Source organism: Hypanus sabinus, chromosome 9, assembly GCF_030144855.1.
Source record: "Hypanus sabinus isolate sHypSab1 chromosome 9, sHypSab1.hap1, whole genome shotgun sequence".
Classification (NCBI taxonomy): domain Eukaryota; kingdom Metazoa; phylum Chordata; class Chondrichthyes; order Myliobatiformes; family Dasyatidae; genus Hypanus; species Hypanus sabinus.
In genome coordinates this window covers 99,987,313-100,010,557 of record NC_082714.1, presented here as the reverse complement: position 1 = coordinate 100,010,557, position 23,245 = coordinate 99,987,313, and the positions used below count along the sequence as shown (strand labels likewise).

At 39.9% G+C, this 23,245-nt stretch overlaps 1 protein-coding gene across 1 annotated transcript in view; it reads right to left on the bottom strand.

Annotated features, from left to right (window-relative positions):
• The window catches only part of LOC132400103 (cadherin-22-like), an 845,421-nt gene that overhangs the window by 509,838 nt on the left and 312,338 nt on the right, over positions 1-23,245 (bottom strand). Inside the window, exon 3 of the mRNA XM_059981179.1 lies at positions 13,495-13,614. Within this exon, the coding sequence (XP_059837162.1) occupies positions 13,495-13,614 (120 nt within the window). The remainder of the gene's footprint in view (positions 1-13,494; positions 13,615-23,245) is intronic.

The following is a 23,245-nucleotide window of genomic DNA, read 5'->3' as shown; positions in this document are numbered from 1 at the left end:
ATCAGGTTTCCTCCCACAGTCCAAAGAGGTACCAGTCGGTTAATTGGTCATTGTAAAACTGTCCCATGATAAGGCGAGGGTTAAATCCTGGGTTCCTGGGTTACTGTACAGCATGGTTTGAAGGGCTGGAAATATCTTAACAAAATAAAAAAGTATGAGGTTTACAGATAGGAAAGTAAGTCAGAGTCTTTTTCACTAGTGGCAGAAAGCCTAAAGTTAGTGGGCATAGGCCTAAAAAGGGAGTGAATATATTTAAAGATAATCAGAAGGAGAAGTTTTTCAATTATCATTGTGGGACAATAGAGTGAGGTGCAAGTCGATGTTTTTAAGAAAGATTCAATTTTAATGCTAAAGAGGACAGGTACATTGAGAGGGAAGATTTTGAGATGTGGGGTAAGTATGGACAAATGGGACCAGCTTAGAGGGGCACCCTGGCTGGCATGGATGATTTAGGCTGAAGGATCAGTTTCTAAGTTGTGTTTCTCTGTGAATCTATGACACCTTGCCACTGACTTCACAATCTTATACTCCATGCTTTTTATAACAAGATGAAATTTCCTTCCCATTGTTTGCACAGTCCTTATGCCTCATTGGTTAGGGATACATTTGCTGGTGTGATAGTTCTGATTCTTAAAGGATTGTTGTCTTTACCAGCTCCACTTGCAGCAGTCGGTAGTTCAAACATGTTTGAGCTGAAAGATACAGGAAAGATCCAATGAACAAGTCCAATTATGAGCTGTTCTCCTCTACCAAACTCTAGGCAATTGTGCTGCTTGAATCCCTACGTTAGGTAAGCTTTTGATTTTCATGATGTGATAAACTTGCTAAATTGGTACATTGGTTTATTATTTTCATATGCACCAAGATTCAGATAAAACCTCGTCCAGCATACCAGCCACGCAGATCAGTCATTACATCAGTGCATTGAGGTTGTTCATGGTTAAACAATATCAGAGTGCACAATAAAATGTCACAGTACTGAGACAGCACAGTGCAGGTGGACAGTTAGATGCAAGATCAAGAGCCTAATTTATCATATCAGGTAACTTTAAGTGTTATGTACCCGTGGGTATCTTGTACCTGTCACATGACCATGATGTAATTGAGGCTATGCTGGACATGAGGCAATGGTCTTGTGATGGTGGAGTGACGTCATTTTCCCATCAGTAAGAGGTCATGTGATAGTTTTTCCAACAAGGTATAAAAAAGAGAACCCCATCCTGTGACGTGGGCAGTTTGTGGCTGAATTCGCCACTGACTCCATGTCGCTGCGTATTTTGATGTTATGACGCAGTTTCGTTTAAAAGTGGAGTTTTACTTTCTGTTTTAAGTCTCAAAGGTTATTGCTGGCAGTTTTGCTACAATACTGTCAGTTAAAATCTAGTCGGACAGTGAAAATTCGTGGAAGTTCGGGAAGCTGAAAGATTGAAGAAAGTTGATTTTGGCTGTGAAGCGGGTTTGACCTTTATTTAATCTTCGCATGAGGAATTAGTAACCTGTGTCCATGTTAACTCCTGTTTTGCCAAAAAAGAGCAGAGAGTTGGATGCAGAGTTTCCCCAAGGAAAGGTCAGTGCCTTTAAGCCATTTTATTTTCTTCGATCGCAAATCCCTCTGCAAAGCATACTTCGGCTGGGATCAGCAGTAACGTTGTGAAAGAGGATTTAATTCAAGGAAAGTCTCTCCTTTAACTGACTGTAAATCATTTTGGACTCTTTTGCAATACTATTTTAATGAGCTGAGTTTGTATTTCTCACTTTAAGGACTGTTCGAGCTGCTGTATCGTAGCTGACTTCCAGGTAAGTTAGTCGTTTTTTTTTCTTTTGGGTTTTTTTAGCAGTGTTTAATAAATGTTTTATTTGTTATAAAAAAAATCTGTCTCAATCATATATTCATTGTTGCTGGACTGTAACATAAGATAGTGGTTTACTGTAAGTTGATTACAATTCTGGAATCATTCACTAACAAGGCAAATAATTGTGCAAGAAATGGTTAAATGCATCATGTTAATAACATGCAATGCAAAATATTGACAGAATAATAGTAGAAATTCTGAAAATAAATTCCGGCAAATTTCCCCCAAGAGCTAACAGCAGCTGATTGGATTAAACAAAGGAGGCATTTGCAATTTCTGAATTCCACACATTAGTTATTTACTTAGATTACATTTAGGAAATATAAACAAATCTTGAAGTGTCCTAAAATAGAAAGCATCTGATTTCAAATTGATGCATCAGCTGTGTTTTAAAATAACATAAATTAATGGCAGGTTGTCCAAACTTACAGGTGTCTCCTAATGCCTAGCAGATAGCAATGCACAGGAGGTGCAAAGTGGACAACACATGTCGTTATTTTCCTACAGCATCTTTCTTATGAATGGGGTGAAAGGTTTAACATTTGAAAGGTAAAGTCAGATCTGTGTTAACCTACTTCTAATAGGAGCAGGTGGAGTGATTTTACAATGAGATCTTATAATGTCATTTGCACTAGAGTCCATGGTCACCCATACAGAAGCCACATTTCAGTGCCATGACCTTTGCCACGAGAGGTGGTAAAGGTGATTTTTGCCTCACGAGGTGCTGGCTATCCAGTTCAACATAGCACACAATAGCATAAAACCTAGTTCCCCTGTGGTCCGTATGTAAATAAACCACCCCTTATGAGCATATAAGAGCTTATTGTCTCACGATGACTCAAACCATTTCCTCCACCATGTTCACAGTAATTCACTGAAGATGCAGGACCTGCATATGCTGGAACCTGGAGCAACAAACAAATTATTGAACGAACTCATTGCATTGAGCAGCGTTTGCGGAAGATGCTCAAAGGAACGACCCCCGATGCAGAGTTTTGACCTGAAATGTTGGTAATTCTGTTCCTCCCACAGACGCTGCTCGCAGCACTGAGTTCCTCCACAGACTCTAACATCAGCTCACTGTTCTCACAACCACTTCTTGCAATGTTTGACCACCAATCACAGAATACCCTGACCACCCACCTCATCTTCCCTACTATTAAAATTATCCTTCTCACAAATATCTCTCAGCACTGACTTCTTCCATCTACCCCATACTGATGCAGGATTTTGACCCGAAATATCAACTTACACTTTTAGCAACTACAAGTGCTGTTTGACCTGTTGAGTTATACCAACATTTTGCATGTTGTTTCAGATACCAGCATCTGTACTCTTTTTTATCATCCCGTCCTGCATTGTTAGTCTAAGCCTTGGATACCAGTCCCTGATTACCAAATGATATACTGACTTCTTAACAAATCCAACTTCATTAATTTCTATCAGTTCCATTATGGCCCATAAACTCTCATAATTCCCTCAACAGTTTTTTAACCAGTTCAAAGTAAATCTGTTATCAAAGTTCATATATGTCACCATATACTAGTCTGAGATTCATTTTTTGTGGGAATTCATCATAAATACAAACAGTAAAATAGAATCAATGAAATACCACACACAACAAAGATGGACAACTAACCAATGTGTAAAAGCAAACAAACTGCAAATACAAAAAGATAATTAAAAAGAGAAATAAACATTAAATATTGAGAACATGAGTTGCAGAAAGTGAGTCCATAGGTTGTGGAATCAGTTCAGTGATAGAGTGAGTGAAGTTGAGTGGTTATCCCCTCTAGTTCAAGAACCTGATCGTTGAAAGGTAATAATTGTGAGCCTGGTGGTGTGAGTCCTGAGCCACCTCTACCTTTTTTCTGATGGCAGCAGTGAGAAGAGAGCATGGCCTAGATGGTGGGGGTCCTTGGTGATGGATGCTGCTTTCCTGGGATAGTGTTCCTTGTAGATGTGCTCATTGGTGGGTAGGGCTTTACCCATGATAGACTGGGCTGCATCCATTACTTTTCCCTTCAAGGGCATTGGTGCTTTTATACTAGGCCAGTGAAGTCTTCTATCACACATCTGTAGAAGTTTGTCAAAGTTTCAGATGACATGCTGAATGTGTCTAAACATCTAAGAGAGTACACGTCTTCTTTGTAATGGCTCTTACTTGCTGGAGCCAGGACAGATCCTTTGAAAAGAAATTTTGAGTTACTGACCTTTTGCACCACTCCTCCTTGATGAGGAATGGTTCATGCAACTCTGGTTTGCCCCTCTGAGAGTCAATCGTCAGTCCCTTTGTCTTGATGACATTGAATAAGAAGTTGCTGTTGTGATACTATTCAGCCAAATTTCGTACCCCCCCCCCACCCTTTTATCCTGATTCGTCACCATCTTTGGTTTGGCCAGCCACAACAGTGTCATCAGCAAACTTTTATATGGAAGTGTAGCTGCATTATACTTAAAGTCATAAGTACAAAGCAAGTAGGACAGGGGGTCTAAGCACACAGTATTGAGGTGCACCCATGCTGATGATTGTAGAGGAGATGTTCTTGCCAATCTGAACTGACTGGGGTCTGCAAATGAGAAAATCAGGGTTCCAGTTGAAGAAGCAGGTATTGATGCCTGGATCTTGGAGCTTATTGTTTAGTCTTGAGGGGATAATAGTGTTGAATGCAGAGCTGTAGTCAATGAAGAGCATTCTGATGTATGCACCTTCACTGTCCAGATGTTTCAGAGTTGAGTGAAGAGATAATGAAATGGCACCTGATGTTGACCAGTTGCGATGGTGGGCAAACTGGAGTGGATCCAATTTGTTCCTCAGACAGGAGTTAACATGCATCATCACCAACAGCAGAAGGGAGAGGTTAAAAATGTCAGTGAACATTCCAGCCACTTGATCAGTACAGGTCTTTGGTACTTGGCTAGGTACTCTGTCTGGGACAAATGTTTTTCGTAGGTTCACCCTCCTGAATGATGCCCTCATATTGCCTCAGAGAGTGAAAACACATGGTTGTCAGGGCTGCAAGATTTTCCTCCATGTTTTGTCAGTCAAAGCAAGCATCTGGGATCAAAACATATTTTGCTTGGTTTTACTTTGTAGAAAGTGATAGCGTCCACGCTTTAATACTGTTTCTGTGATTCAGATTTGACCCACAGTTGCCACTTTGCATGTGAGGTGACTTTCAGGAGGTCATACCTAGACCTCTTGTATATTATCTGGTCATTGGTCCTGAACCTCACTGATGTGATCCTCAGCAGACTGCAGATCTCTCAGTTCTCTGGCTGGGAAGGCACTGAATGCTTTTTTTGGGGTTACACTCATCCATGACATTATAAAGTCCATGATAACTGTGATGTAGTATTTCAGTCCTTCTGCTGAGTTCTTGAACATGCCCCAGTCCACCAGCTGAAAGCAATCCTCCAACTATTCCTTTTCCTCACATGATCACCTCTTTGTTGTCCTTACCCCTTGAGCCCTGTACTTAAGCTTCTGCAGTTAGGAGGAGGACAGTCTGATCATCAGATTTCCCAAAATGCATTCTAGAGGCGTAACAACAGACATTCCTGATGGTAGTGTAGCAATGGTTGAGTGTGTTTGGACCCTTGGTGTTGATATGATAATTGAGCAGAGATTTCATCAAAGGTTAAAGTTGCTGACAACGTTTTGAAGGGTGTCAGTTTAGGCTGTTTCTCGTTTGTTAATCAGAGCACTCAATGCATTGAGTTTTCTCTATATCCCCATGGACAGTGATGGATAATCTGGAAACCTGCATTGAAAGCAATAAGCCATGCCTCGCTATTTCAGCCTCACACCCACTTGGTGCATAATTACATGAAGATTCTTTGAGCTTTGACTGACACAGTGCTCCCAAAATGGCCTGAACCACCAACAATGGTGATGAGCTAGGTTTTCATGGTCTGGCTGGATTTATTCCTTAATTAAACCTACAGCTCCCATAGAGAGCACAGTATAATTATCAGCAAATTACAAACAGGAGGTTTGAATCCATTTGGTGTAGGAGGCACTCAGTTTAAGTAAGAGGTCCAGGCATTGTTATTATCTTCAACAGTTAGGCTTCTGAACCAGCATGGATAACTTGACTCATCTCAGCTCTGGGCCTTTGGACAACTTACTTTCAAGGACTCTGCAGCTCATGCTTACATATTCTTGGGGATGGAGTCACCTCTCTCTCATTCTCTGACTGACCAGAAAAGGGAAAGAAGTAAAAAAATATGGTCAACACTGCAAGCACATACATTCTTTTCTTTACCCTGATGACCAATGTGGATTTTATAGCAGGTGGTGGGAGTTGACAGGATAATTATCATGTTGGAGCCCTCAGCACGCCAAAAGAACTGATGGGGATCATAATAAGGCACAGCATCTTTAATCTCTGACATTTATAATCTTAATAGCAGAATTTAAATTGTCAGTCAGCTTCATAGCCAGAATAGCCAATGGTAATGAGCTGCTGTGGACAGTTATGTCAAACGAAAATAGTCCATTAGTCATTTGACTCCACCACGGAAGACACAAAAAGTAAATCTAAAGTGAAGAACAGAGGTTACTGAAGATATGCTCCAAAAAATAGAATGTGTTAGATTGTACAGTAATTGAAAAGTCGAAACTCAACTACAGTGAAATGCTTGGGGTCAGCAGCATCGTTAATGCTGTCACTTTCATCCCAGACTGGAGTATATCATTGGAAAAATGGGGTTAATCACTTGTCAATTACAAGGCATCCTTTAACGTAAATTGAGTACGTTGGCTGCTTTACACAATTCACCCTCTCTATCTTAGTCTCGACATTTCAATTGATGATTCCAGCTCCCTGCCTTTAGTTTGCCCTTGTGGATGCCATAATGATAAGTGTACAGTATAATGCCATTCTACAGTAAAGTTCCCAACTGGCAGTCAAACTTCACCACTATAACGCAGGAGGTGACTGAAGGAAGGAGTAAATGGAGAAAATAGTATTTTCTGTTGCTCCTTAGCATGATGCAAATAACAATTTAACACCTGGAATGCGTAGCACCACTGTTAGAGCTTGGTTTGTGCAGGGAGTAAAGTAATATTGACAATATTGAGGAAAACTATCAAATTATGGATTTTATAACAGGTGAGTGGAGATTTTCTGCAGGAGTGAATATATATGGGATCAAAATAAATTTGAAAACATTAGGAGGAAGTTGGAAATATTCCCTGAAGGACAGAAGAATTGTTAATCAATATCAAAAGGGTAAACCATTTATGGAGTTAAGAATTGTGTGCATATATGTTACAGGATAACAAACTGAGTAACAAGATGGGAAGATGAGTTTGTGAACTCAGTTACACAAAAGTGAACTTTAATTTTCCAAAACTTATTCAAATGATAACCCATTAGCCAGGATATGATGTATAGCAGTATTTACCTGCTTCTATAATGATATTTACCCACAGAGGATTAAGAAACAGAGACCTGATTTTACACAAAAATATGCCAAATTCTGGTCTTAATTGACAGCATATCCCCAGGGGGCACTGTTGGCTTCAGGATCAGCCAATCGGCATGTGGACACCAAGATGCATAACATATTAATTGAAATCCAGCACTGCTACCCTTGTGAAACTAACAGAACAACAGAAAATTCAGCAACTTTCCACCGTTTACAATGGAGAATGTACTTAAATACACTGTGTCAAGTGACTGGGATGTTCTATTATATTGATTTCAATGGAATAGAATGTCTGTAAAGAATTGAGGGACTGGCTTTAATAGTTTTTTTATGTGAGAGTTTAAAGTGCTTTGATAAGTGTTTTTGGATGTTTTAAGTATTTTGGTAATTTCTCAATGCTTATTCTTTGATTGAAAATTTGGCTGAGTGGTGTCACAGCAACAACCTCTTACACTATGTCAGCAGGACCAAAGAACTGATTATAGACTTCGGGAGAGGGAAACCAGAGGTCCATGAGCAAGAAATCATTGGACGATCAGAGGTAGAAAGGGTTAGCAACTTTAAATTCCAGGGTCTTACTATTTTTGAAGACCTGTATTGGACCCAGCACATATATGCAATTGAGAAGAAAGTATGGCAGTGTCTCTGTTTCCTTAGGAGTCTGTGGAGATCAGGCATGACATTTAAAACTTTGACAAACCTGTGTACTGGAGATTGTGTTGACTGGTTGCATCATGGCCTAATATAAAAACACCACTGGCTTTGAGTGGAAAATCCTATGAAAGGTAGTGGATTTGGCCCCGTACATCACGGATAAAGCCCTTCCAACCATTGAACACATTTATACAAAGTGCTGTTATAAAAAAGCAGCATCCATCAGCAGAGATCACCATCTCCCAGGCCATGCTCATTTCTCATTGCTGCCATCAGATAGAAGGTACAAGTGCCTCAGGAGTCACACCACCAGGTTCAAGAGCAGTTACTACCCCACAACCATCAGGCTCTTGAACAAATGGGATAATTACACTCACTTTCCCATCCATTGGAAGGTTCTACAACTAATGATCTCACTTTAAGGGCTCCTTATCTTATTATTTCATGTTCTTATTAATTATTGCTATTTACTTATATTTGTATTTGCATAATTTGCTGTCATTTGCACACTAGTTGATCTTTCATTGATCCTGTTAAAGTTCTTATTGTATAGTTTTGCTGAGATGCCTGCAGGAAAATGAACCTTAGGGTTGTATACAAGATATATATATATATATATATATATATGTGTGTGTGTGTATGTGTGTGTGTGTGTGTGTGTGTGTGTGTGTGTGTGTGTGTGTGTGTGTGTGTGTGTGTGTGTGTGTGTGTGTGTGTGTGTGTGTGTGTGTGTGTGTGTACTTTGATAATAAAAACATACTTTGAACTTAGATGTCAGTATCTCAGAATCCCTGGGCTGAGAGCAGAATATTGATGGCTCCAATTCCTGATTGATATCTTTTAATCTTTACAAAACATGTACCTGTACATATTGGATGAGATCAAGTCAAATATCACCTCTCTTTTCTTACTCCCCCAAGACCCGATCATTGTCACTGCAAATGCTCACACATAAAGAATGGAGACCTACCCGAGGGAGACTCTGGAGAAGTAGTTGGGCCTTTGTGCTTGGAATCCAGCCGCATTAGAAATAAAAATCAGAGAGGAGAAGCATTCACCCTCTAGGTTGCTAAATCTCGATATGTCTTCTTTCAAGACAAACGTTTACACCTTTCTACATACTGATTGAGTTGTGATCAGTATCACAATGTTGGCTGGTGTCTACGCTGAGCACGGACTGACTGTTGCCTTTCCTCTACTGCATGAGTGACTGTTCATCATTGAGCACCTCATTGTGTGTAGAGCACTTTGAGGTGTCTCAATATGAAGACTGCTAAATAAATGCAAGCCTTTATTGTTTTCTTTTTATTTACCTAGTACAAATAATTGGATGATTTGTGTGTTTTTTTGCTGTGTGACACAATTTGTAATTATCTGGAATAAACACTAGTTCATGCCGGTTAACACACTGTTGTGACATAACCATAAATTTCACACCTGAGAGAAGAACAGTCAATACACTGGGTGCCAATTTAGATAATTTATTTTATCATTTATTCATTCAAGTACTACCCATACATGTTCTCTCCACTTGTAACAAATTTTAATATATTTTGCTTGTCATCTATTATTGCATTTCTGTCAGATATTATTTCAAAGGTAATAGACTCAAAATCTTTCATTCTCCAAACACTATTGCTGATCATTTCAGTTTGACGGAACACAATGCTACTCAACATGGACCAAATATCTTCTTTAAAAGATGGTAATGGGCATTCTAATTTAATTGTCAGCCTGATCTTAAAGCACCTACATCATGATCAGTTCTTTTAATTTCAAAAACATCTTTTGAACATTCATGAATGTTAAGTTGAAGAAGAATGAATGAATTAGGAGGGGTACCTGAAGTTTATTGAAGGAGGATTGTCTTACACTACATTAGATATACTGTGTAAAAGTAGACGGTTGTTGACTGAGCAGATTTTAGAGAAGGAATTACTGAGCAACTTGAGTAAAAATATTTCTAGAGCATCTCGCCGCAAAATGTTGTCATCCAGATAAATACAATGCCACATGAAAGTAACTCACACAAAATGCTAGAAGAACTCAACAGTCAAGGCAGTCAATTTTTCGGGCTGAGACCCTTTGACAGGACTGGTGAAAAATAAATGAGGAGAGAGAAAAAAGGGAGGAGAGGGAGAACCACAAGTTTGATAGGTGAAATGGGGAGTGGGAGGGATGAAGTAAATAGCTGGGAAGTTAATTAGTGAAAGAGATACATGGCTAGAGAAGGGGAGTCTGAAAGGAGAGAACAGAAGGCCAAAAGTGGTGGGGGGGGGGGAAGATCACCAGAAGGAGGCAACAGGCAGGCATAGAGATAAGGTAAGAGAGGAAAAAGAGAATGGAGAATGGTGAAAGAGAGGGTGGGTGGGCATTACTGGAAGTTCAAGAAATTGATATTTATGCCATCAGGTTGGAAGCTACCCAGATGGAATATAAGGTGTTGTTCCTCCAACCTGAGTGTGGCCACATTGCAACAGTAGAGGAGGCCATAGATTGACATATCAGAATGGGAATGGGAAGTCGAATTAAAATGGGTGGCTACTGGAAGATCTCACCTCTTCTGGTGGACAGAGCATAGATGCTTGGTGAAACAGTCTCCCAATCTACACCGGGTCTCAATGATACACAGGAGGCCACACTGGGAGCACCGAGCACAGTATATGACCCCAACAAACTCACAAGTGAAGTGTAACCTCTTCTGTAAGGACTGTTTGGGGCCCTGAATGGCAGTGAGGGAGGGTGTGAAGGGGCAGGTGGGGCACTTGTTCTGCTTGCAAGGATAAATGCCAGGAGAGAGATCAGTAGGGAGGGATGAATAGACAAGGGAGTCGCATATGGAGCGATCCCTGCAGAAAGCAGAAAATGGGGCTGAGGGGAGAGGGAAAGATGTGTTTGATGATGGAATCCCATTGGAGGTGGTGGAAGTTACAGAGAATTATATGCTGGACGTGGAGGCTGGTGGGGTGGTAAGTGAGGACAAGAGGAACCCTTTCCCTGGTAGGATGGGGTAAGAACAGATATGCATGTATATCGGTGAGACCCAATGTAAATTGGGAGACCATTACATTGAGCACCTAACCTTTGTCTGCCAGAAGATGCAGGATCTTCCAGTGGCCACCCATTTTAATACCACTTCTCATTTCGTTCCAATATGTTAGTCCATGGCTTCCTCTACTGTCGCATTGAGGCCACACTCAGGTTGGAGGAACGACACATTATATTCCATCTGGGTAGCCTCCACCCTGATGGCAAGAACTTCAATTTCTCGATTTCCAATAATATCTACCCCTTCTCCTTTACCATTACCCATCCCCTTTTCCCTCTCTTATCCTATCTTCTTGCCTGCCTCTTGCCTCCCTTTGGTGCTCCTCCCCCCCTTTTCTTTCTTCCATGGCCTTCTGTCCTCTCCTATCAGACTTCCTCTTCTCCAGCCCTGTATCCCTTCCACCAATCAACTTTCCAGCTCTTTACTTTATCCCTTCCACCCCCAGTTTCACCCATCACCTTGTGTTTCACTCTCCACTCCCCCACTTTTTAAATCTACTCCTCATCTTTTTTTTTCTCTCCAGTCCTGCCAAAGGGTTTCAGCCCGAAAGTCAACTGTACTTTTTTCCATAAATGCTGCCTGGCCTGCTGAGTTCCTGCAGCATTTTGTCTGTGTTGCTTCGATTTCCGGCATCTGCAGATTTTCTCGTTGGTGACTTGAACACATTGATGTGTATTTTTATGAATAAACCATTAAATTACAACTGCTGCATTTAATTAATACTTGATTATTTGACCTCTGTGTGGACCTGCTGCCAATTCCATAGAGACAAGAGCCAATATTTGATTGCTTATGTGCCTCCTTCTCCCAAATGCTGGCTCACTAAGTTAACCTGACTGGAGTCATCTGGCAGAAATCTCAGACCAGCGTGTCCTGAAGCCAAGATAGATAATCGACCTCCTGATCTACAGCTGAACTTGGATGAGCTGTTCAGTGATAGTGCTTCACCAATGAAGCTGCCACATTAGGTCTCCCTGAGATCTGAAGCATTCCATACAAAAACCCCTCCAGCTCTCTGAACAACACCTAGCATGGATAGACAGAAACAAGACATTGGTTCAGGTTCTCTTTCTCCAACTGGACAGATAGACACAAAAGTATAATCAACACTAATTGCTTCATTAAACTTGGACACAGCCTATCACAGGTTTTCCCTTTGTCCAATCCCTTCTTCCCACTTATTCTGCAATTTAAAGTAATATTTTATTTGAATCTTCCTTTAACTAATTTCTAGGAGACCACCTGCAACATCTTCTGTACATCTACCCCTACAGCTACTGGTTGTCTTGCTGAGTATTTCCAACATTTTATTTTCAATGGAAAAAGTATTTTATGCATCTCAGGAATAACAAGAGTGAAACAGGAACTACTTATCAACTACTTAACAAAGTATGGTTAACATATGGAAACATGAGATAACACCCAGTGTTCCAGGGTAATAATCCTGCCTGGAGACAGAAGAGAGTGTGAAATGTGGATTCTGGAGTAGCACGCAAACTCTGGAAGAATTCAGCAAGTCAAGCAGTATCTATGCAGGAGAAATGGACTGATGACATTTTGCTCAAGATCCTTCATCTGGACTCAGAAATATTGACTTTTCATTTCCCTCCACTGGTGCTGTCTGATTTATTGAGCTCCTCCAACACTTTGTGTGTTGCTCATAATCCTGACTTCCTATCTTTAAAAAGTTGTGTTATGATTTCACCGCATGTTAGTGCAATGATACACTTTCCCAGAGCATTGATAAATAAGATGACTTCTCAGTTGAAATAGCAAATGGCATGTCAAATATCATTTAGGAGGAGCATTTAAAACTCATTGCCAAAAATCAATCAGTTTGAATAATTTCAATTGTTGATTATAGACTAATGAGGTCATGCTCTCCATTGATGGAAAGAAATGGGTTCATCAATATTTTTATAAAAGAGGATGATCCTTTTGCCTGTATTATTCCAATATTCCAGGTCCTAATAATGGACTGTTTGACATGAATGGAAGGTCACGGGAAATGAGTAACAAAAGGACAGCAAGAGAAGCGAGAGAAGAAATAAATGTGATGGAAAGAAAACCAAGGAAGCAAAAAAGAGGTAGAATGAAGGAGTGAAACACAAAAGGGGAATGGAAAGAGAAGAAATAATGTGTGAGACACAGAAGAGGAAAGGAAATTGACTGAAGGAAGAGAGATGTGGAGCCACAAAGAAAAACATTGGAGAACAAGGCAAAATGCACAGAGATCAAGAAACGAGAGCAGTTGTGAAAAAGGAAAGGTGAAGAATAAGGACATTTAAGAATCACAAAATTGAGAGAAGATGATAGGTGTAGACAATACATTTTAATGTAAGGATATTCTGTCATTATGGAAATATTCTGATAAATTTGAGACCCAGAGACAATTAATATCCGCAACTAAGAAATCAGGACAATGTGGAAAAGCCATTAGAGCCTGGTATTTCTTTCCTATAGCAAGAACTGTATTCAGGACAAGGTGCAGCTCCTACCTACCGGTCTTGAGATCCACTGTGAACTGGTCCTGGTCCTCCACCAGACTGTATAACAACCTTGCACTGCTTCCATATGTTGGATCGTCTGCATCTGAAGCAGTCACCTGCATCACCGATGTCCCTGCAGAAAACAGGGGCAACATTGGTCACTTTTTAAAATTTAATTACTCATGACATTAAATTATACACTAATTGTTATATTTGAGCACGAAACTTATAAGATCAGGTTGTTGGCTTCAAGTGAGGTTTTCTCAAGAGTTCTTTTTATACAGTCCGTGTATTTATAGTCCTGTTCTGTCATTGCATGGGCAATTAGTGGATACATCAGCTACCTGTCATATCCCAATCTTGATCGATACAAAATCCAAAGAACAGGATTGTTAGTAAATTTCCAGACATAGTGTAGCTGTTGTCATTCCCATATGGGGCAGATTGGGAGAGACTTCAGAATTCATTGTGTCTCACCTCTGCTTATTAACTGGATATTCAAAGCAAAACAATGAAACTGTTACAATGCAGGCCCGCTTTAAAATCTTTATTACAAATATGCATGTAGAGCTTCATAGGGAACACAGAAACACTGGTATTTCTGGGGAGGAAGGAATCCTATGAAGCCTCACTTCCAAATGTAGAGAGCTCGAGGAACTTATGGTAGAGAAGAGCTCATGCTCCTGTTATTCCTTTTTGGATGTAACAGTAATGGAAAATGCCACACATTATTTAGAAGTATTGTGAAATAATAATCAACAAATTTTCATTGATCACAGATGCAGAATGAAGGGGTATAAAATACAATCAATGCATCATTAAAAAGCAATCCACTATTATCAACTGGTCCTCAGTTCATCTGAGAAGCAGGTTCTTGAGAAACAGCTAAAGGATTAAGGAAGCAAAAAGAAATGCACTAGAGAGTACCCTACAAGTAATGGTTCAGAGTTCCCGACTTGAATTAAAATAATCTCCGTTCTGTGCTGCCCTCAGTCCCACAGCTGCAGTATATGTCATTCTCACATTATCATGTGGCAGGTGACATGTTATTTCCAGTATATCATACTCCAGCCAAAGAGTCCTTTTTTTTCCTGTGATGATTAATGTAAAAAGGAAGCACTGTCATGTGTCCCTTTCAATACTCAAAGTGATTTTTGAATATGAGTGTATAGTATGAGATAGTGTATGATTTTGTGATTCTATCGTATGATCCAAGCAGCGATTTAGTTTCTGAACCAACATGGATAACTGCACTCACCTCAACACTGAACTAATTCCATGACCTATAGACTCCCATTCAAAGACTCTTCAACTCATGTTTTCAATATTAATAATTATTTTATTGTTTTTTTGTATTTGCACAGGCTGACTTCTTTTGCATTGTTTGTCTGTCTCTGTCTAGGTTTTCAATGATTCTATTGTATTTTTTATATCTACTCTGAATGCCTGCAAGAGAAATGAATCTTAAGGTAGTATATAGTGACATATACAATATGTATTTGGTAATAAATTTACCTTAAACTTGAACTTGAAACTATGGAACTTTTGTTTCTTTGAGAATGTTGTGCTTGCAGGGTGCAGTGAGCTGCAGACATTGAGAGAGGTGTTCAACCGTAAAGAAATTTAATTTGAAACTAACAAGTGATTCTGGAACCTGCTCACCATGAGAGCACCAGACTGACATTGCCACGTAACAATTCTGTGTCAAGCGGAAAACTTAGATAATAGCAGTGAAGGTATCTTGAAGCAGGGGCAATGATGCATAAGAATTTAGTGAGTTGCACAGCAGCTCCTGGGGTTTCAAAGGTACGAATTAAAATCAGAAGAACCATCCAGGTATTTTTTGTGGTTTACAATTTCAATTCAATTAATCTAATTTAAATGTCTTACCTAGCAGATATTGGCCTTTGAGACTCATACCCACATACAATTGGCTCCCCACTGGTTAATCAGAAATTATGGTAAAAGATCATCCATAATCGAGAAAGGATAAACAAAGGGATATTTAAGGTATCTGAGCAATTCAGATTAAGGTCAGAAACTAAAAATTAGCCTTAGCTGAAAATCCCAAAAGTGGACCCACTTTCTTCTCTGGCAGAATCCTTGAATTCTTCCAGTGAATCAAATCCTGCATTCCCGCAGAATGTCCATTTGCCATAAAACCTCATGCTTAACCGTATCAGTATACAAAATCTACCTGTAATACAAAATGTACATAATATCTCCTTTTAAAATTAAGCCATATTGATGCAATGTTCTTTCTGAATAATTTATCTATGACAAGTTTGAAAAAGAAGAGGTATCCAGCAAATAGTCAGCTGTATCCTGAGGCCTGGAATGTGCTTTTCCAATCATATTTATTACCAGTTATATTTATATAGTTGTTTTGGGTTCATAGTTGAAATATTTTCAATTCTTCCTTCTCTGTCCCCAGGGCCATCCTGTCCTACGTTAGTTATTAATGGGATTATACAAATTTTTGTTTCCTTCACCATTATTTGCAGGAGCACTTTTGTCAGGCTTTCTGTTGACCCCATTGATAGAGCACTGAAATTGGGAACATATTTGACCCAGCTGACAATTATCACTTTAATCAAGAGGACTGCCATGGCTTGGCCTTGCTATTTGACTGTATATTAAGAATCATGTACAAATTCACCTCCACCCTCAGAATAAAGCTAAAAGCTGGTGCTGAGAAATCCACACTAATCACCAACTTGATACTGTGCAATAACTACTGTGACGCTGTAACCAACTACTGTAACCAAGTGGTTAGGGTGTTCGGCTAGCGACCTGAAGGTCATGAGTTTGAGTTTGAGGCAGCATATGTGTCCTTGAGGAAGACACTTAATCACACAATGCCCCAGTCTACCCAGCTGAAAAATGGGTACCGGCAAATGCTGGGAACTAACCTTGTGATAGACTGGTGTCTTATCCGGGGGAGGGAGTCTCATACCCTCAGTCACTTCATGCACCAGCCTGATGAACCACAATGGCTCAGGACTGGACTTTGAATAATTACCTTCACCAAGAACGACATGGGGGGAAAATAACTGCCTAATAAGCCAAGGTAATAACACTTAGAGGCAACACAAGTGATGCTGGAAGTGATGCATATGCTGGAAATAAATAAAAACACAAAATGTTGGCAGAACTCAGCAGGCCTGACAGCATTTTGTGTTTTTAATAACTTTTAGAACTGGCCAGAAGGACTGCAGATTATGTGCTTTTGAATCCACCTTTTAAATTTTAAAAGATTTACCAGATTTTAAATCCACCTATTTTTTTTTTTAGGTGGATTTAGTGAACATAATGTCATTACCTTCAAAGTAATTATGGAAATGGAGAGGTCTTGAATTTGGGTTGAGATTCTAAATTGGAGAAAGGCCAATTTTGATGGTATCGGAAAGGATCTGACAAGTGAGTTTTGGGATATTTTCTGGTAAAGGGCTGCTTGGTATGTGGAAGGCTTTTAAAAGTGAAACTTTGAGAGTAAAAAGTTTGTATGTTTCTGTCAGAATAAACGGCATGGTCAACAGGTTTAAGGAGCCTAGATTTTCAAAAGATATTGCGGCCCTGGTTAAGAAGGTGCATAGCAGGTAGAAACAAATAAGGTACTTGAGGAGTATAAGAAATGCAAGAGAACACTGAAGAAGGAAATCAGGAGGGCTAAAAGAAGCCATGACATTGCTCTAGTAGACAAGATGAAGGGGAATACTGAACGCTTCTACATATATATTAAAAGCAAAAGAATATCAAAGGACAAAATTAGTCCTCTGGAAGATCAGAGTGGTAATCTATGTGTGGAGCTGAAAGAGATGGGAGAAGATTTTAAATGGATTATTTTGCATCTGTGTTTACTCAGGATACAGATACAGAGTCTAAGGAAGTGAGGCGCGAGGTCACAGACCCTGTACAGATTACAGAAGGGAAGGTGTTTGCTCTCTTGAGGCAAACTAGAGTGGACAGATCCTCTGGCCCTCACAAGGTATTCCCTTGGATTCTGTGGGAGGCAAGTGCAGAAATTGCAGGGACTTTAGCAGAGATATTTAAAACATCCTTAGCCACATGCTAGAAACTGAAGGTTTGGAGGATAGCTAATGTTGTTCCATTGTTTAAGAAAGACTGTAAATATAAGCCAAGAAATTATTGGCTAGTGAGTCTGACATCGGTAAGTGGAAAGCTAATGAAAAATATTCTAAGGGACCAGATATCTAAGTACTTGGATAGCAGAAACCGGTTAGGGATGGTCATCATGGCTTTATGTGTGGTAGGTTGTGTCTAACAAATCTTATAGAACTTTTTGAGGAAGTTACTGTTAAAGTTGATTAGGGCAACACAAGGCCATTGACAAGTTCACACATGAAAGTTTGGTCAGGAAGGTTCAGCCACTTAGCATTCAAGATGAGGTAGGAAATTGGATTAGACATTGACATCACAGGAGAAACCAATGAGTGGTGGCAGATGGTTGCCTCTCTTACTGGAGGCCTGTAACTAGTGGAGTGCCACAGGGACTGGTGCAGGATCCATTATTGATTGTTATCTATATCAATAATCTGGATGATAATATGATAAACTGGATCAGTACTTTACGGATGTCACCAAGATTAGTGGAAAACGAGGAAGACTACCAAAGCTTGAAACAGGATCAGGACCAATTGGAATAATGGAATGGAATGGACTGAAAAATGGCAGATGGAATTTGATACAAACAAGTATGAGGTGTTGCACTTTGGGATGATCAACCAGGGTAGGTCTTACATGGTGAGCAGTAGAACACTGAGGAGTGTGATAGAGCAGATGGGTCTGGGAATACAGGTGAAAGTGGTGTCACAGATAAAGAGAAAGCTTTTGGCATGTTGGCCTTCATAAATCAATATTTTCAATACAAGAGTTGGGACTTTGTGTGCAGCTTTGGTCATCTACCTACAGGAAAACTACAAATAAGATTGAAAGAGTACAGAGAAAATTTACAAGGATTTTGCCAGGACTTGAGTGCCTGAGTTATCGAGAAAGGTTGAATAGGTTAGGACTTTACTTCCTAGAACATATAAGTCTGAGGGAGATTTGATAGAGGTATACAAAATTATGAGGAATATAGATATGGTAAACACAAGCAGATTTTTTTTTCCACTAAGGCTGGCTGAGACTCTCACTAGAGGTTAAGGATGAAATATGAAATGTTTAAGGGGAATATCAGGGAGAACTTCGTCACTCAGAGGGTGGTGAGAGTGTGGAACGAGTTGCCAGCACGAGTGGTGGATACGGGGTTGACTCAACGTTTAAGAGAAATTTGAATAGGTACATGTTGGAGGCGTATGGAGTGCTATGATTCATGTTCAAGTTGACAGAATGAGCCAGATGAATGGTTAAGTATAGACCAGGTGGGCTGAAGGTTCTATTTCTGTGCTGTAGTGTTCTTTGTGTGTATGACTCTATGCTTTATACAGATTGATGTGCTTTGATTGGTTTTCCTTGTTTTGCTATCAATAACTTTCCTTCTGGTCTATAATTAAGGGAATTAGCAGTGTTAAGGGAACACTAACTGTTGTCTAAATCAATGAGGTGCTGATTTGATGGTCTCTCTTTCCGTATTTTATACTCATGGATAAATTTCAAACACATTAGGTTTGTTTTTAATAGAAATTATTTAATTATACAGGTATTCAAACATAGTAATGTAGAAGTGCCTGCTTGCTGACACAGTGGGCTCCTTCAATGTCTTAATGTCTAATATTGCTAACATTTTGTAAGGTCTTATGCTCCCAAAGGCTGCAAGCTATTGGCATGAAATTGCTCATAACTCAACACTAACCACTGCACAGAGGAGCCATCAGCAATATGGGTGCTCAATAAAAAAATATTTTACAGAGGTTATGCAGAGAGATTCTTATATCACCATTAAGGCATAGAGGGAGATTCATGGTCTATGTGTAGAGAGTGTGTGATACTTAGCTCGGGACCACTTGGTTGATAAAATGGAAAAGCACATCATTGATATGCCAATGAGCATGAGAAATAGAACATAATTTTTGGAACTTGTCATTAAGCAACTGAAGATTGTTTTAAAAAAGCTGATAAGTCCACTGGAGCTAAACTATTCACTTAAATTAATATCTCTGGCATTCTGTAAAGTGAAATTTAGTTGACCCTTTGAATGCAATGAGCTAATTACAGTAGAGGCATGGGCTTTTTTTATGCAGAAGATGATTTTTTGGGCATTTTTCTTGACTTATATATTTTCAGACAGAATGTCCCAGAGATTTCTAGAAATGAAGGCAGATCATGTATTTCCTTCATTTTCTTTTGTCACTTTCTTATCAGACCTCATTAGCACCCTACTCTATTCCTTGTCTTCAGCATATTCAGCCTTCTTTCAAGTAATTCTCCATTGTTTCTCCCCCCCCCCCCCCTTAACTACTCCATGGAGTAGTGATTTCCACATTCTTCCAAGCTTCTGAGCGAAGACATTCCTCTGAGGTCAGCATTTGGATGTCTGTTAACTTATACTGATTGTCCTCATGATCCACAGGACAGACCAGCTCTATCCATTGACACTCCATAATAATTTTGCCCTTGTCAATGAGAACAACTCTTGTTCATCTAAACTCAAAAATATACAAGCGCAGTCTGTTTAAACTTCCCTCATATAATAAACCAACCATCTTTGGAATCAATCTGCTGAATCTTCTCTGCACTACTCTGATTGCAAGTCTATCTTTACTTATTTATTGAGGGATAATGTGGAGTAGACTCTTCCAGCTCTTTGAGATGTGCCGATCAGCAGCCCCTGATTTAACCCTACCCTAATCACAGGACAATTTATAATGACCAATGATCTTACTAACTGGTCCATCTTTGGACTGTGGGAGGAAACTGGAGCACCTGGAGAAAACACACACCTTTGGTAGGAAGATTAGAATTTACACTATCTTCCAAATGCAGTTTTGCCAGTGTCAAATATTAAAGGAACAAGCTTTCTTAACTCTTACATACAGGCTCGCCTGGGTCTCACTTATTGCATGCATTCAGTATTCATTGTACTGTATTAATTTATGCTAAATGAACTCAACTTCTAAAAGCTGATTCTATTGCAGGCATACTCAGTCCAGATAAATGTTATCCGGAGAAGAAGGATCATCTCCCATTTTCTTCTTCCCAATTCTGCACTTGTGTTTCCTGCATTATGCTTGTTCGGGTGTCAAAAGGATGACGTCTTTAAAAGCGCAATAGCTAATGGCAAATCATTAGGTTACTTTGCAAACTAATGCATTGTAGAAGAAGGAGCTGCATTTGCCAAATGTACATTGAAACATACGAGGGGTGATTGCTTAGTTCGTGGCCTAAGGTAGAAGCAGTCAATTTTAGAAAACCTAACGCATTTATTTTTCCTACATTTACACACTTAGTCCAGCAGTCGTGGAGTATACTGATCCCTTCTTTGTAGAAGTTGGCACCTTGGACCTCCAGAAGTGGTGCACAGCATGGGGTGATTGATAAATTTGTGGCTTATGGTCGAAGGAGATATTAACTTCAAACTTTCTACATTTTCACTCAAAGAGTTGAACTGCACGTGCAGGTAACAAGAGCTGTATAGCTCATCTCTTTGTACCTTAGGTCATGAACTTATCAATCACCCCTGCTGTGGACCACCTGGAGGTCCAAGACACTCTTGTTACATGCACATGCAGTTCAACTCTTTCAGTGATAATGCAGAAAATTTGAAGTTAATAACTCATCTCCTTCTACCTTAGGCCACAAACTTATCAATCACCCCTGCTGTGGACCACTTCTACAAAAATGGGATCCGTATGCTCCACAACTGCGGGACTAAGTGTGTAAATGTAGGAGGGGACAATGTTGAAAAATAAATGTGCTAGGTTTTCTAAAATTGATTCCTTCTACCTTAGGCCACAAACTTATCAATCACCCCTCGTTCTGTACAGTGAAATGAGTTATTTTGCACCAATAGCCAACCCCATCTGAGGATGTGTTGAGACAGCCTGCAAGTGTTGTCACGCTTCTGCTGTCAACATAGTATGCCCACAACTTACTAACCTGTACACCTTCACAATGTTGGAGGAACTCAGCAGGCCAACAGCATCTATGGAAAAGAGTAGAGTTAGTGTTTCCAGCCGATTCCCTTCATCAGGACCCGCCTGCTGAGTTCCTCCAGCATTTTGTGTGTGTTGCTTGGATTTCCAGCATCTGCAGATTTTCTCTTTTTATGATTGTACCAGTTAGTAGATTAACTGGTCATTGTAAGTCGTCCCATGATTAGACTAGGGTTAAGTCGGTGGTAGCTGTGGCCTGAAGAGCAAGAAGGGCCTATTCAAGCTTCATCTTCAAATTTTAAAAAAAATAAAAGACGGTCATTAAGCCTTGAGTCATGTCACAGAAAGTTAGTCCACCAAGTGAAAAGGAGATCACTTTGAAAGCATAAGGCTCACGGTCAATAGGAGGGTTTCTTTGAGGAGAAAGTGTGGGCTACAGTTTGGGTGGGAAGAATTCTACTGGAAGGGTAGAGGTCTGATGTGATTTTGGAAAGACCTGGGGTTACATATCACTTTTTGAAGTGTTAACCCGACTTTTGTCAGCCCTGCATTATGCATTAGCTCTTTCCCCGCCCAATCTATCAACTGGAACAACAAGCATGGCTTATGATAATATTTGTGGGCATGCACACTAACTCAGTGGCCACTTTATAAAGTGACATTGATAGTATGTTCATGATCTTCTGCGCCATAGCCCATCCACTTCAAAATTCAATGTATTCTGTGTTCTGCACAACACTGTTGTAACATGGAGTTATCCAAGTTACTGTCACCTTCCTGTCAGCTTGAACCAGTCTGGCCATTCTCCTCCGACCTCTCCCAAGGCATTTTCACCCATAGAACTGGGGCTCACCGGATGTATTTTTGTTTGTTGTGTCATTCTCTGTAAACTCTAGACACTGCTGTGCATGAAAATCCCAGGAGTTCAGCAGTTTTAGAGATAATCAAACTGCCCCATCTGGCACCAACAATCATTCCACAGTCAAAGCTTAGATCATATCTCCTCCCCATTCTGTTGTTTGGTCTGAACAACAACTGAACCTCTTGACCATATCTTCATGCTTTTATGCATTGAATTGCTAGCATATGATTAGCAGATTAGATAGTTACATTAATGAGCAGGCATACAGGTGTACCTAACAAAGTGGCAACTGAGTGTATTTGTCCAGATTAATGCTTTTAATATTTTGCATGTCACCTGGAAAGGAGGGAGAATGATTGGTGAATGTTGAAACATAGAATAACTTGCAGCAACGGAATTTTCAGATAAAGGATGTCAAATAAGCAAGACTTTACATTGATATAGACTTCTCCTCCTTTCTCCCTCAGTGTTTATCTAACTTCTCCTGAGACGCCTCTGTCCTTTTCGCCTCAGCTTCACATTGGCAGTTGAAATAACAGATCAGCCAACCTAAAATGCATTTTTACAAATCCCTATCAGCATTTTAGTTCCTGACCTTTGTAATCTGACTTTTTATTTCCATGGATTCTAATAAAAATTTGAAATGAATGACTGTGTGAAATCTTAAGCCAGTAACTTGAGAATGTACCATGTGAGGAGCAGCAGAGGCCGTGGGGAAACTGATAGAAATTTATAAAATTAGGAGTGGCATAGACAGTGTAGACAGCTGATATTTTCCCCCAGGGTCAGAATGTCTAATACTCGAAAGGCATGCAGTTACCGTGGGCAGCGTGGGGGCGGGGAGGAGT